Source organism: Ostrea edulis, chromosome 7 (genome assembly GCF_947568905.1).
Source record: "Ostrea edulis chromosome 7, xbOstEdul1.1, whole genome shotgun sequence".
Taxonomy (NCBI): Eukaryota; Metazoa; Mollusca; class Bivalvia; order Ostreida; family Ostreidae; genus Ostrea; species Ostrea edulis.
The window spans coordinates 23,559,931-23,576,844 of NC_079170.1; the positions used below are offsets into that span (position 1 = coordinate 23,559,931).

Consider the following 16,914-nt stretch of genomic DNA (forward strand, 5'->3'; position numbering starts at 1 on the left):
AAAAATAGAAAACTTTAATAAAAATAAAACTAAAACCCTTAACGACACTTGATACAAAAAAATTAAAGAATGATGAAAATATTTTTTAAAGTATGGCATGGAATTTATTCCCATGATTAAAACAATGGGGAAAAGTATTTAAGAAATGAAACTTATAATTCTTTGTTTGATGCATCTATCAAAGAAAACATTGGACGGAAAAAACTACACGCTACACGCATTGATGAAAAGGTTTTCCGTCCCTTGTTTCGTTTGATACATGCAAGGTAAAGATAACGAACAGTGATCAATCTCATAACTCCTACAAGCAATACAAAATAGATAGTTGGGCAAACACGGACCCCTGGACACACCAGAGGTGGGATATCAATTGAAGTATTCATTTTTGTTTATGTCAATTGTCCTTAAGGTAGAGCCCTACCATGAATATATATTCGTGTTGCACAGACTTCAACTGTTCCATTCAGCCACTCATTGATGACGCAGTGGTACTCAATAGATTTACACATATTAGGGATGTTTTGGCAAGATTTCCTCGTTGAAGCTGCATCATGTTCCTTTTTGTTCATTGGACAGGCATAAACTGATTGTACTGTAGATATCGATTCTTTGCACGCAGATGCCGGCAGTTCTATATTGTGTACAAAATTCCCTTCGAAGGTGATTATGAGAGCTAAAATAACCTACAAAAAAGAAACATTATTGTAAATTATGTATGCTTGTCTGTGTACTTATGGTGTATTAACGTGTTGCTAAGAATGGTTTAGCTATGTTTCACACGACCAAGTTTGGGATTGATTGATTGATTGGTCGATTGACTGATTGATGTTTTCCGCCACACTCAACAATATTTCAGTTATCTGGTGGCGCTCAGTTTTTATTGGTGGGAGAGAGAACCCAGATACAATGTGTCTGGGAAGAGACCACCGAGCTTCCGAAAGTAAACTGGGAAACTTCCTCACTTACCGGCACGAGCGGGATTTGAACCCGCGCCGACAAAGGTGAGAGGCTGCGTGCTTTTGAGCGCGATGCTCTAACCACTCGGCCACGAAGCCCCCCCTCCTGCAGTTTGGGAATATTCAAACATAGGACAACATGTTCACTTGAGCAGTTATCTTTATATTCTATACATTAACTGCTTTGGAACTTTTATGTATCGATATGTTAAAACGAAAATGAAACCAATATGACAGAAGTGTGTTTGCATATCAATTCAGTCTTCTCATTATAAAGGATAATATTATCTATTTCATCCAATACGATTTCAACTAGTTTCCCCTATCCTTTTCCGGATGACTCAGTTTAAACAAACATGACTGCATGCTTCATTGGGCATTTACAAACGAGTTTAACAAACATTTGCCCTAGTGGATCCCAAACGAAGATTTTGACAGATGTACAGATGTAAAATATTTCTAAATGAAATTATAATCCCTTCTGTGACCTACCGTAAAAAATGAAGATTTTCATATGCCTACCCTTGTTAAACTTTTAATCCTTATGGTGGCATAACATTCATCAGAGGGGATATGCCTTGCACAGTTTTCAATCTACGCTAATATAGAAACATCATGCCATAGTGTTTGTTAAATATTTTATTAAGGGAAGAAAACTCGTAGTTGGCTCGTTTAACTTAATCAAACAGAAGATTTGTTTGCCCTTACCTTATGTATTCAGACGGCTTTGTACTTAACGTCATTTGTGTAAATAAGGTTATTTTAAAAAATCTAGGGGCACAGATTCAGAGAAGTGAGCATGGACGTTATGAGTGTTATGCAGTACTTCACGCACAGTAACGTTACAGATGTATAACTGCAGCATAAACATAACATGACAGCATACACAATAATGCTACAACAAACTATAAATTTACAACAACACATAAGAACGCAATCTAACATACAAGCAGATTAACGACATAATATCAAAACAAACGCATAACATAGTTCTAAACCATAAGTGTAAAAATGACAACAAAGCATAGAAACATAACATAGCTCTAACCCATAAGTGTAAAAATAACAACAAAACATAGAAACATAACATAGCTCAAACTCATTCGTGTAAAAGTTACAACAAAGCATAGAAACGTAAACTAGCTCAAACTCATTAGTGTAAAAATAACAACAAAACATAGAAACATAACATAGCTTTAAACCATCAGTGTAAAAGTTACAATAAAGCATAGAAACATAACATAGCTCTAAACTATAAGCGAAGAAATGACAACAAAGCATATAAATATAACATAACACAAAACCATGAGTGTAAGAATTACAACAAAGCATAGAAACATAACCTGTCATAGTATAGCGACAAAACATTACAACATGTGCATATAACATTTAGCACTAAACCATACACATTTCACATTTCACATTTCATTGTGCTTGCATACAAACGAGGTTTGCTGTTTGTTTCTTGCCTTTGAAAAGTTTTCATTCAGAGAAAAACATCACTTACAGTTCGTGAAATGTCACATGCGTTGACTTATGCATGGGCTCAATGCTATAGCGGTGGGGAGTTATTGTTTTCTGTATGTATATATATGTGCCAATATCTACAGAGATGTTGAATTACCTTTGTTTTTAAAATCATATCCAAAAGAACCGGGGTTTGTGTTGCTCATGTCGAGATTTTGGCGAAAGAATTATGACTACGTATGGTTTATCCTTCTGATTCTATGTTTGCAAATGACTCTAACAAATTGTTGTTGGTGGTTTTTGAAAATGTATTTTTGAAACAACCTCATAGTATGTATCTAAATCCGTATTGCTGTCTTGTTGTCTCGTCAACGTCATGTATGAAACCAACACGTAAAGAACGTGAGGGCGTTCTTTATCGAAAAGTTCACCCTTCTGATTGATTAACTCCACTTCCTGGTCTAGTTATCAAAAATAGCGAACACTGACTCTTTGTCATTGTATGAAGCGCTTCAGTAAGGAAAGAAAGACGGTTTAGGATGGTGTTCGTTATGGGTGCCCAGTGAATGTTAGTATGGAAAGGAATTTGTCTCAGGTTGAACAGTTTGTAATCAAATATCGATAAGTCACTATTAGAGAAAAAGTTAATGATCTTAATATGTACAGAAGATTTTTACCAGTAAACTTCGAATGCGGCGAATTGTACAATGTTTGCTAGTCTTACGTCAATATGTATGCAAAACAAGAAACAAATGTTCATAAATAGAATTATAACATGTGACGAAACATGGGTACATTTCTATGAACCAGAAAGTAAATAACAAAGTTCAATTTGGAAGCATCCATCCTCTCCATCCCCATTGAAAACACGTGTAACGAAGTCTGTGGGGAAGGCCGTGTTCATTATTTTCTGCGATATCAGCGGAATTACTCTTAACTACAATCGCATCCTTAATATTCAGCTACTGGAGACTACAATACACCTGCCATTAAATCAAATTAATGTAAAGTGAAAGCGCCAGATCTGATCCAAACTGGATTCATTCTGCACCAGGACAATGCATCTGGCCATAAGAGTCCGGTTGTGATGGTCATAATGGAAACACTGGATATAGAAATCCTAGCCCATCCCTTTACAGTCCAGAGTTGTCAATTTGTGACTTCTGGCTATATCCAGTTTTGAAGGATAACCTGCTGAGAGAGAAAGATCTTGGTACTATTGTTAACAGTGTACAACGGAACATATCGCGTGATGGCTTGGGTCACATGCTCCGGGTGTGCACAGATCAATAACAGAAGTGCATTCAAGTTGTAGTGGCCTACTTTGAAGAAGAATAAACTCCTAAACCCACATTGATTTGTATCATGTAATCTATTCAGCTAGAACGAGAACGTTTTGATCACCTCTCTTACAGTCAAGCAAATGTTTGTTCTCATCTGTATACTTCAAGTATCTCACATCAGAGTGGCACGTAGCCCATTATTTGAATAAACGTTAATCAGTTTTAAACGTAACTAAAGATGCTTGAATAAAATAATGGTAGAAGTCAGTCTCACGGTTCCCGATAAATTGCAAATGTTAAAGCTTTTCAACGACAGCGACGACAACAATGTAATGATGTTACATTTTGAGTAGAGTATGCCAAAATTATAGTCATAATTCTGACAAATAGAACACGACCCAAAGGGGATCGTACTATTTGTCAAAACCCTAAATACTGTTTACAAGCTAAAAGAAAATTGCAATATCATCTTCATTTCCAAATAAATCTATATAATACGTCTTAATAAAGCAAAGTGCAATTACTCTGAATGTACTACCAATAACTGTTTTAAACACTGTATCAATTTGTTTGTTTGCATTTGGTACATAACTATCAAAAACGGATGATAGCGAATCAGTTTTGTAATTTCAAATACTTAATTATGGTTGCATTAATAAGAGGTAAACTTGAGTAAATATGTATATTTGTCCGCCATAAGTGTTGGACTTCCATGCCGTAATGGTCAACGCGTTCTCTGAGCAAACCACTGCCCTGGCTTCGAGCCTTGTGTCTCTGAATAATTTGGGGAAAATCATATAAATGTAAAGAAAATGTAAAGACACAACAGACAAAGTTATAGTGCACGTTTATCTGCACTATGTGAAAGTAGTAGGGTACCGTATATACATGTAGAGGCAGAAAGTAACAGGAAGCTTAAAGGCATTATAAAAACAGCACAACAGCAGACAGATAATGGGTATACAAGTGTCTTGATCAAAAAGACTTTATCATAAGGCTCAGGTGAGCTAAACTATTGATTATATATTTTTCTGCAAAATTCAATAAAACGATGAGTATTCTATTTAGACTATTCGTATTGTACATGTACATGATTTCATAATTACCCCCTCTATACAGGTGTTCCAGATTTTAGGCATCGTGACTGACGTAAAGGCCTGTAATGAAAATAATGGATGAGATAAAGACAGACACTGAGAAATTAAGTAAAATAAAACAAAACAACAACATAGGTGTCTAAGTCAACGTTTATTGACGTTTCGTTTTTAGTTTGCTGAAAGATTTTTAGTTTGATTCAAAGAAAGTGAAAAATCTTAAATGAAATGACAATTTTCAGCAATTCAACATTTTAAAAGGGGAAAATGTTTATCAGAACCTTGTCGCGATGGTTTAGAGGTAGAGCTTTCACCCCGCATGCGGAAGGTCGGGGTTCGAATCCCATCCACGACAGACCTAAGTCGTTAAAAACAGGTAGTGACAGTTCCATCGCCATACACTCGGCATCAGGTGTGAATGTCACGGGTCCTCGGAGATTACCTTAAAATTGGATGTCCCTTGTCACAGAAGGTGTGACACGCTAACGAACCATAACTGCTCAATGGCCGTAAGCGTCGAGTATATGCCTAAATTTGAAGCCTTTCACCGGTAGTGGTGACATCCCCACATGGGTGAAAAATTATCTCGAGTGGGACGTTAAACAAGATACAATCAATCCATTAATTATCAGATCCTTGAGTTATATCATTGTATTTCTCAGGATTTGAGTATGTCCAAAGCGAAGTAAATCTGAGAGGTTTGATTTAAATCCAACACATGCGATAGTTTTACAAGTGTATCTAGAATACCTTGGTGAAATTAAGGGACCATTTTGAGAATGGGTTGGTAAAATTTTTATAATGTTACAAGAGATGCTCTTTTAAATGTGCATATCAGATACCGTATACATAGCGTGTTTTGGCCTCGATGGAAATGATGACTGTTTTTGGTAGATATTCATGAATGCAACCCTTATTATGCCCCCCCCCCCCCCTCAAAGAAGAGGGGCATAAGACCACATGTTGTCCGCTCAATATCTTGAGAACCATTCACTTGATGATAATGATATTTCATATATGGGTTGGTTATGGGTAGAAGAGGGCCCTTTCTTTAGGTCAAAAGGTCAAGAGTGAATTTACTCTGGACATAGAAATATAATGTCCATTCAATATATTGAGAACCGTTTGCTTAACAGTCATCAAACTTGGTACACTGGTACATCCTAAAGAGTAGATGGTCCCTATTGACTTTGAGGTCGCATGGTCAAAGGTCAAGGGTCAAACTGGACATAGGAATATACTGACCACTCAATGTCTACAGAGCCCTTTGTTTGACAGACATTAAACTTGATACACTGGTACATCTTCAAGAGAAGATTACCCTTATTGATGTTGAGGTCATATGGTCAAAGGTCAAGGGCCAAACTGGACATGGGAATACACTGTCCGTTCAATATGTTGAGAACCCTGTGCTTGACAGACATCAAATTTGGTACCCTGGTACATCTTCAGGAGAAGATGACCCCTATTGATTTTGAGGTCAAAGGTCAAGGGTCAAACTGAACATAGGAATATAATGTCCATTCAATATTTTGAGAATTCTTTGCTTGACAGATATCAAACTTGGTACACTGGTATATCTTGAGAAGATGCCCTCTATTGATTTTGAGGTCACATGGTCAAAAGGCAAGGTTCAAACTGGACGTTGGAATATATTGTCCAATCAATATTTTGAGAACCCTTTGCTTGACAGACATCAAAATTAATACACTGGTATATCTTCAGGAGCAGATGACCCCTATTGATTTTGAGGTTACACGGTCAAAGGTGAATGGTTGAACTGGACATAGTAGTATATTATCTGCTATATTTTAAGAATTATTTGCTTGATAGACACCAAACTTGGTACTCCGGTACAGCATAAGGAGTGGATGACCCCTATTGATCTTCAGGTCACATGGTCAATCCGCTCTTGACATAAGAAGATAGTGTTTGCTCAATATTTTGAATTTATGATGCTGCTATCAATGAAATGATGTGTGTGTATAACCCTTTTTCAATTTTGCACCATGGGGGGGGGGGGGCATATGTGTTTTACAACCATCTCTTCTTTGTTGTTTTTTTTTTTCATTTCGATCACTACAACTATTATTAGAGGGCAAAGCCCTCTCGCGACCCGAAGGGCCGTTAGAGCGGTTCTCTCCCTATAGGTAACACGTATATACATGTTTAAAAGGAAAATATAGAAAACTAATGAAAAATTAAACTATACCTATGGAACTTGAAAATTTTGGTCGTCGATCCGAATACTAGCGCGTGGACTGTAGTTTTCCATTTTGAATCTCGTGTACCCAAGTTAACGTCGTTCTGAGATGTTACATGAAATCCGTAAAAGCATGTAAATCTTATTCTTTAAATCATATATAATCACTCCTCGATTGAAAACGTGATTGTACAATGCCACGTCTCCCTATGTTTGTGTATTTGCTACACACCGACGCTGAATATGACGTCACAATGCATCTGTTTACAATAGTTGCATAGCGTTTCCCGCGTTCAATAAATAGGCGGACCAAAATTGTCTAAAGTTAGAATACTTTGATTGAGCTCTGTCCTCACGCGTTAGGTGCTATTTTTTTTTTTTTTTTTTTTTTTAGATATTTTACTTCACCCTCAAACACGGTCACATCGTAAGACATATTATGAGCAAAGCTCGGACGGGCCGAATGTCCGTCTGCGAAGCAAGGCTCTAAAGGTAACACGTATGTACAGAAAAAAATTAGAAAATCAGCAAATGAATGTAGATAATCTCCACATACATTCGCTGAAAATTTTGTTATCGATATGAGCAGCGCCATTTTGTTTTGTTTATTAGTTGCTTCTACAGTCATTCATGTTTTAATTTTGAATGCCAACAAGATGTATTTGTGAAACACAAATGCCCCCGATAATGACTAATTCTGAAGATGGCCAAGATCACAAGGGCATTGCTGGGAGGAAAACCACTACACCAAGGAATGTCCAAACAATAAGCGTTGAAAAATTTGCAAATCCGAAAGTCACGAACTTGGAAACCATGAATGTGAATACTATACTGAATCAGCACCCAACGTCATTCCTTTTGCTGGCCAAGACAACTGTTTGTCTAACTTTTTCCCATGTGATTTGCAGTTATTTCGTGTAAACCATAAGTCTGCAGAACACGCCTTTCAATACGTGAAAGTGGTGCGTAGGGATGATCTACAGAGAGCTTCAGCAATACAAGTCGCTAAATCTGCCCTAGATGCGGAAAAAATTGGGAAATACGTCTTGCCGTCAACCAGTTTTTCGTTAAACCAAATCCAGATTATGACAGAAATTATAAAAGCCGATGCTGAACAAGTTCCGGTTTTCGCCGATTCTCTCAAGAACCAAAAACAAAAAAAGAATCATGTGTTTGTTGAGTCTACATATGATGATTTCTGGGCATCTGGGCTTGACAAGGATGCTATCATTCACACGTGTGCTGAAGCTTGGACAGGCACCAACAAACTTGGCTGCATTCTCTCAGAAATTGCCTTGCGTCTCCGTCAACTTCCAAATCGTCCTCGGTCTTTTCAAACTACCCCAATAGAGAAAACCAAATCTCAACAAATAAATCTCGAACAGAATACCCCTAAAGATAGAACCAGATCTAAACAAGCGACTCTCACACAGACTACCCCAAGAGAGAGAACCAGATCTCAACAAGCGACTCTCACACAGATGAAGAGTGTCGTCTCGGGAACCAAAACGGCATCTCCTAAAGGAAATGCATTTGACTCTAAAAATCGCGGGGGAAAGGGCTAATTTCACTCTAACCTTTTGTGCTCGCAAAAGATCCAAACCCTTAACCCTTAACTCGGACTTCAAATGGACAATGTCTTTGTTTCTGTTTAAGGTAAATAGAAGTGTTTTTCTTTAGTATGATTTTTTGTTTGAAACATGGGCAACCTTAAATTTGTATCTGTTAATACAAGATGTTTAAATACCAAAGAAAAACGTTTAAAATATTGTAATTGGTTAAAACATTTAAAAATAGATATTGACTTTTTACAGGAAACGAATTTCATTGAAGAAAACGAATCGTTGTATAATTTTTCATGGTATTGGAAAGCTATACACTGCTTTTCTGATTCAACATGTAGCAGAGGTGTTTCAATACTGACTAAGAATGGATTGGGCATTAATATTCTTAATACTCACAGATAAAACGACACACGAAAATTATTAATCAACGTGAAATTGAACGACATAGAATTGACTTTAGTTAATATATATGCACCAAATAATGAAGCATGTAGAATCCAATTTTTCAAAAGATTAAGAAATTTCATTAATAATTACTCGAACATTTCATCCAATATTATTATATGTGGGGACTTCAACTGTAAAATAGATAATTGTACAGATAAAAGCTCTAAAGTATTAAATTACATAATATTTCAGTTAAATCTTCTCGATTTATGGACAAGCAAACCTGATAAAACAGATGGTTTCACGTGGGGTGATGCTTCTGACATACCCAAAAGTAGATTTAGTATTCATTAGTAAAACTTTTCTAAATAAATGCAAATCTCCCATGTTACGGAAAATTCCAGGAATTCATTCTAATAGAACCAGAATGTCTGACCACAAAGCAATTAGATTTGATCTTAATATACACGATAACAAGAGAGGAACAGGTTACTGGAAATTAAATACTTCCTACTTAAAAAGAAGCGAATATGAAAAGCAAATTTTAAATATTTTACAAAATATAAAAAAGAAAACTCACAAGGAACAAAGACGCAAAAATGGGAAAATTTAAAACATAAAATTAAACTACTTTTTATACATTTTTCAATCAAATCGCAGAAAAATCTTAAGAATACAATTTCAAACATTGAAAAAGAAATAAATGAAATAGAATCTCTCCCACATCTCCAAATTGATATGAATAAAAAGAGAGACTTGGAGTCGCAATTAGATGACTTGTATGATAAAAAAGCAAAAGGAGCTCAATTTAGATCAGGCGCTAAGTGGATTGACAAAGAAGGAAAAAAACACCAAGTATTTTTTAAGTCTAGAAAAAAAAACCATCAATCACAGAATGTTATTAATGAACTACAGAACGAACGAAAAGAAACTTTAACTACTGATGAAGATATTTTGAGTGAAATGTGTAATTTTTATGAAAATCTGTATGATACTAAAAATATAAATTCCTCTGACATTCAGAGTTATTTAAATAATAGCAATATTAAATGTTTATATGAGAGTGCGAGAAATAATTGTGACCAATTTCCAACTTTAGATGAATGTCGAGAAGCTGTTATGAGTATGAAACACAATAAATCGCCAGATCTAGACGGTTTACCAACTGAATTGTATCAATGCTTTTGGGATCAGTTATCGGAACTTTTTTTTTTGGAATGCTTAAAGACATTTTTGTATTAAATGAAATGTCTTTTTCCAAACGACTTGCTGTCATATCATTAATTCACAAAAAAGGAGAGAAATTCCTATTAAAAAATTACAGACCCATTAGCCTTACAAATACAGATTACAAGATAATTGCATTCATATTTGCTCGTCGTTTACAAAAAGTTATCGATGATTACATCAGTAACGAACATACAGCATATATAAAAGGAGGATTGATAGGAAGCAACCCACGATTAATATTAGATAGTTTTGATTACTGGGAAAACAATAATCAAGAGGGTTTATTATTATTTTTCGACTTTGAGAAAGCATTCGATTCAGTTGAGTGGAATTTTCTGTTCAAAACTCTAGAAACATTTAATTTTGGAATTAATTTTATTAAATGGATTAAAATACTTTATACAAATCCTATCTTCCGTTTAAAAAATAATGGCTGGATCTCTACAACATGCCAGATGCACAGGGGCATTAGACAAAGCTGTCCAATTTCCGCGATTTTATACCTGTTTCTTGCAGAAATTCTATCAGATAAAATAAGATAATTCGATTCACGGTTTTAAAAATAAAAACTTAGAAAATGAAATTAAAAATATTCAACATGCAGATGACATGACACTGGCCTTAAGTGATACCGATTCTTTAAAACATGCAATAAACACCAATAAAAGTTTCTGTGAATTAGCAGGGTCAAAAATAAATTTCACAAAAACAGAATGTATTTTACTCGGAAACCTGAGAAACCTGTTTGAAACAGTAGAGGGAATAAAGGTAACTAAGAAAGCCGTAAAATGTTTAGGTAGTTATATAGGTCAAGATAAGATTGAATGTTGCAATAAAAACTGGATGAAAATATATCACGAAATTGAAATGTCATTTGAATCATGGAAAAGAAGAAAACTATCATTATTTGGAAAATGTACAATCATTAACTCATTGGCTTTATCAAAATTGACTTATGTTGCAAGCATTTTAGAATTACCCGATCCTAAGTTTATAAAAGACATCAATAGGTTGATATATATTTTGTTATGGAATAAATAGAATCAAAAGGAACACATTGATAGGGGATATTAAAGATGGAGGGATAGGTGTAGTCGATACAGAGTCTAAACTTAAAGCCCTAAAAGCCATATGGATTCCACGACTTATTACAAGTAATCATATCATTCAAAAATATGCAGAAAGTTTCAGCAAAACTTTAAATCTTGACATTGATTATTTAGCTAAGACTTCTGAAACATCAACTAACAATTATGGCATTCTTAAAAAATGTCCAGTGTTTTATAAACTGGTGTTTTCTTGCTTCAACCTTTGTCAAGACAACACAAACCAAACTCTTAACTCCACTGAAAAATTCCTTCTACAGCCAATATGGTCGAATGCAAATTTTCTCTTCAAAGGTAAATCAATATGTTTTGATGATTGGTAAAAAGTGGAATTTTATATGTTAAAGACATTTTAATGAGGATGGGTTATTAAAATCAGGTAAACAAATTTATGATTGTCTTACTAAGAAAACGAACTGGCTATGCGAGTATAAGATGATAAGACATATTTTTTTTTTAAATTGAACTTGGATATGATTTGTCTAAAATTCCCTACATTAAAACCAAAAATATTGATAAAAATGTATGTTTACAACATAAAACTAAAATTTTCTATTCTACTTTGATAAAGCATAAATTCCAAAAATCCTCGCTTACAAAGTTAAGTAGAGAGTTCCAAATAACAGATGAAAATACACAACATATTGAGTAATAATTTCCTTATTAGCAAATGGAACAACACTGTAACAAATAAGTGTAAACTGTGTAGAAATGAAATCGAAAACACAAAACACCTTATTTTTGATTGTATTAATGTACAACATATATGGAAGGTCGCAAGTACCTGCATTAATTTCACAATTACTTGGAAACATATTGCTGTTGGGTTTTATTTTTATTTAGATAATACTGAATTGATAAAGATATAAAACTATTTTCTTTCTTTTATTGCATTTAGAATTTATAAATGTAAGCTGTATTGTAGAGTTGTACAGGTTGATGAAACAAGTGATTTTGTTATTCGTTCCATCAAGGAATACTTGATATCGCACTGTCAAGTTCTCAGGGTTTTATATAAAACCAAAGAACAGAAACTTTTTTCAAAATTATGTATCCAATCTATAGTTATACTATGAAATTCTTTATAGCAAAATTTTAACATATAGAATTTAGACATTGTTACTACTGCTATTATATCTATGCACACATATGTATGTATACATTTGTATATCTGTGTATTATATATACTTGTGTTATATCTGAAGCCACTATTCAGAGGGTCCTCTAATAGACCTACCCAATGAGTCGGATATGAACTGTCGTGATATGTGTGGACTCATTGTGGTAGTGTGGCGTTTTTGAAAAAAAAACAAGCCAAAAACTTATCTTTATTATAAGAACAATACCATATTTATATAGCACCCTTTTCATACACTATGTACGCCCAAAGGTGCTTATTATAGACACACTGCCAAATATGTTTCTTACGCAGTATTATTCCGTCTCTTGAAATTATGTTGATGTAAATTAATAACTACAATTGTTTGACATATACTGTATCTATTTTGATTCCATGGTAAAGTAATAACCATATCTTATACACATTGTATCTTATACATGTATTTCATTTGTTTTGTATATTTGTATATGTTCTGTCTTGTTTCATAAATAAAAAATCTTGAAACTTCAAAAAAAAAAAAAGATCACAAGGGCAAATATCTTGGTACCAGTAGAAAGATCTTGTCAAAAGAAATGTTCATGTACATTATGAAAGCTCTAATATTTACCATTTAAAAGTTATGACCAATGTAAAAATAAAAAAAAGTAGGTCAAATGTCAAGGTCAAAAGGTTCAATACCAACGGAAAGGTCTTGTCACAAGGAATACTCATATGAAATATCAAAGCTCTATCACTTATTGTTCAAAAGTTATTAGCAAGGTTAAAATTTTCAAAAAATAGGTCAAACTCCAAGGTCACTGGGTCAATAATGTTGTTACCCACGGAAAGGTCATGTCACAAGGAATACTCATGTGAAATATCAATGCTCTATCACTTATTGTTCAAAGTTATTAACAAGGTTAAAGTTTCAGACAGAATGACAGAATTACAGAATGACGGACGGGACAAAAACAATATGCTCCCTGATCTTCGATCTCGAGGGCATAAAAATCCAAGACTGGCGTGCAATTTGTAATCAAACAATCAGTTTAATAAAAATGATTGGTATGATTATCAATGTCACAGTTTTTAGCCAATCATCAAATAGAAAACGGTAATATGACTAAACAGGTGAACGAGGTCATGAGTTTCTTTGAACAGAAAAATACGATACAGTGTATATTTGCTCTTACTGTTTTATCACTTTGAAATTTTGTTGGTTAATTTTGTTCAGTTCTAAATGTCCTTTTTGCAAACAGGATGCATTGTTGTTTAAAATTGTTTGATTTGAAATAGAGATAAATGTGACGTCACAATGCACGGTGTACGTTGGCTAACGTTATAGTTCCCGCGGTAAATGAATAGGTGGATCCCGTATTGATCCTCATATATGTTGAGTGCAAGGGGAATTTCATAAATAAAACAAATATATATTTTAAAGTGAATTCTAATTTACCGTACTTAATCAATAGAATTATGAACGCTAATGGTCACTTCATGCTTCGCTCGGTCTAACGTTCACACCGCATATATATCAATGAATATGTGTAAATATTGCAACAAGAGGCGCATGGGCCACATCGCTCATCTGAGTAATATTGGCCCATATTCAATGATTTCACCTATATACTTGTTTGTAAAACTTTGATCCCCTATTGTGGCCCCACCCTACCCCATGGAACCATGCTTTTGATAAAATTGAATTTGCACTATGTCAGACTGACATTTCTGTAGCTGTGTGTAACAAAGAAGGATAACTCTAATCAATTTAAGATTCGGGCTCGAACTGTACAATATTCTTGTGCAAAAGCAGACTGAAAGTCATTGTGATTGTTTTCTTCCTACAAAGTACTACCACAAAATGATATCAGGCAGGGTCAGCATGGCGGCCATATTGCTCATTTACGTGCATGTAGGAACACTTACGATAGCCCTAGACCACTCGTTGAGTTAAGATCAATATTGATTAAGTCTACGTTTACGTTCTACGATCTTTTAGTGAAACGACAGCCTGGAGGAGAAGATGAAAGTGAGAAAAATTTACGACGACGATACGACAACAACGACGAAGGACAAATTTCGATCAGAATAGCTCACTGCATTTGGTTCAGATGAGCTAAAACGGTTTGAATCAGTTTATTAAAAATTACAATTTATGTTTTACCTGAAATCAACACAATTCCAAAATGACTCATGAATCATCCATAGGCCAACAGATGTGACACAATCAATTTTGCATTCACAATCTCTGTATGCAGTGACGTAGTGGTTAGAGCATTGTGCTTAAAATCCCGATTTGAAAATACATTTGTATAGCTCTTATCCGTGGACGAATTTGGCTCCACATGTTTGGCACGCTGTTTTTGGCTATATTTAGATCTAAAACTTCATAGTTATTTCGGATTTTAAACATTTCGGTTGAAGAGACATTATTTGTCGAAATGCGCATCTGGTGCATCAAAATTGGTACGGTATAAGTTTTACATATATGTATATATGCTACACTGAACTGTGAAGACAGGAAGGGACAGTATCTAAATCATAAAAACGGTCAATGTTGTATACACATAAAAGTGATAAATACCCTTATGAGTTTCCGTAACTCCAGGTCATCTCCTAATCCTGTTCAGAATCACAGTTTATATCTTGGATTATCATTTTCAATCTGAAACCATTATTTAATTGATTGATTGCATTACAAGAACCATCATGTTCAGATGGCTTCATTACAAAATACTTAGTATGAAAATAATGTAAATATTTCATGAAGTTACAAGGCGCATTACGTTTCATTTTGTTCTGATCGGAATTCCATACGAAAATTATGTCAGTCACTTTTCCCTGCATAATTATCATGGAATTTTAAAAGCATAAATCCTTTGATTAGTTGATAAAAACAAAAACGCTCTTTATATATATGCAATTTCTATTTCATCCTGTGAACCATTATGAACACCGTGCACTTTGCTGGATTGCTGATTGATTATTGTTTTTGCCAGTCGAAATTCTATATCGAAAATGACACACTGTGATACGTTATTTATGTAGCGTCTTTCCTTTCTACAAACTCCTTTATTATCACTGATCCTTCTGTAATATATATATATTTGCTTATTGTCTCTGTCCCCCAGACTGGTGTCTGTTGCAAGTTACAAGAAACATCTGTATAATTTACGCGTACATAAATAACCTTCTCTACTATATAGTTATGTACACTGACCAACAACGTACGTCACTATTACTAATAACTCGCCAGAAGAGTTTCGTTAAAGTATGCACAAATACATGACCACACCATTTTCGTTAAGCAGCATAGAAAATGCATAAAACCTCGTTAAAATGACAACATCTTCATTCAAACGGTTTTTAAAAACTGATGATAATATATAAATCAATTGTGGCTATCATTGTATTTTTAAAAAAGACATACAATAGAAAATAGACCAGCATAAGAGTCATTGCCCTTGACAATACTTTGTTTTTCAATATAAATAATTGACTTTTATATAGAAAATATAAACCTTTCTTTTTGGTTCAAATAATCTACCAAATTTTTCATTGCATCCAGTGAATAAAATTCTCACAAAAGATATATTTCTAGCACGAACAAAATTTAATTGAATAATTAATTTGCAAAACCGATATGAGGATAGCCCTACACGTGTAAGTCTGACCCTGATTTGATAGGGTAGTTTTACTTAGATAGTCATTGCAGCCATTTTAAGTTACCGGGACATATCTATCTTTATAACCTTACTTATGGCGAATTACTTGTACAGCTTACATTACAGTAAGAGTCGTTACCAATTTACAATAATAACCTCATACGTTACATGTTCAACAACGTAACATCTAGCTCTTACTCTACCGTGCTCTCTTAGAATACAAATTTTGTGGTAACATTTGTTTGGGGTAAATTAAGATAGTACCAAACACTTGTAAAACTAGTTTTCGCTTCTATCTCTTCAATTCATTTATTTGATGAATGAAATTCCCATAACACTAACATTAAATGATGTTTTGAACAAACTACATGTAGTATAAGCCAAATCATGCATTTTAGTATATTCTGAAAACAAATGTGGGGGACATCCAATGTCTTGGGGTCTGCGGCTCTAAATCTTGAATGCATTTCATTTTTGCGAGATTTAACTGTCTATCAGAAAGTAACGGGCAACTTTTGTTATGTAGCTAGTATAGACCTGATATGTGTACACATCAATACGCAGTCAATGCTCTTACAGGATAATGAAGGTCAAGGTCCTCTCTTAAGGTTAAAGGTCAAATATCATGACATCGTTTGCCGAATATGTTATTTTGTTCTTCATAAACATTTCTAAAAAGTCCAAAATATCCAAAATCCTAGTTTGAATTATCTTCATTTTAAAATAATCAATTTCTGTATCATTTTGTTCATTATATTTTTTTTTTTCAAAATTTAAATAATGCATCTCTTTTTACAAGATCTTGATATGAAACTAATTTAAGTTGAAGATGTGCCATCGACGAACCATGTATGTTATA

General features: G+C 34.2%; 1 protein-coding gene across 1 annotated transcript in view; it reads right to left on the reverse strand.

Moving 5' to 3' along the window:
* LOC125656040 (uncharacterized) overlaps positions 1 to 16,914 on the reverse strand; it is a 189,938-nt gene that overhangs the window by 170,310 nt on the left and 2,714 nt on the right. Inside the window, exons 3-4 of the mRNA XM_056143735.1 lie at positions 4,813 to 4,863; positions 422 to 683 (exon numbers count right to left, since the gene is read on the reverse strand). Of these exons, the coding sequence (XP_055999710.1) occupies positions 422 to 683; positions 4,813 to 4,863 (313 nt within the window). The remainder of the gene's footprint in view (positions 1 to 421; positions 684 to 4,812; positions 4,864 to 16,914) is intronic.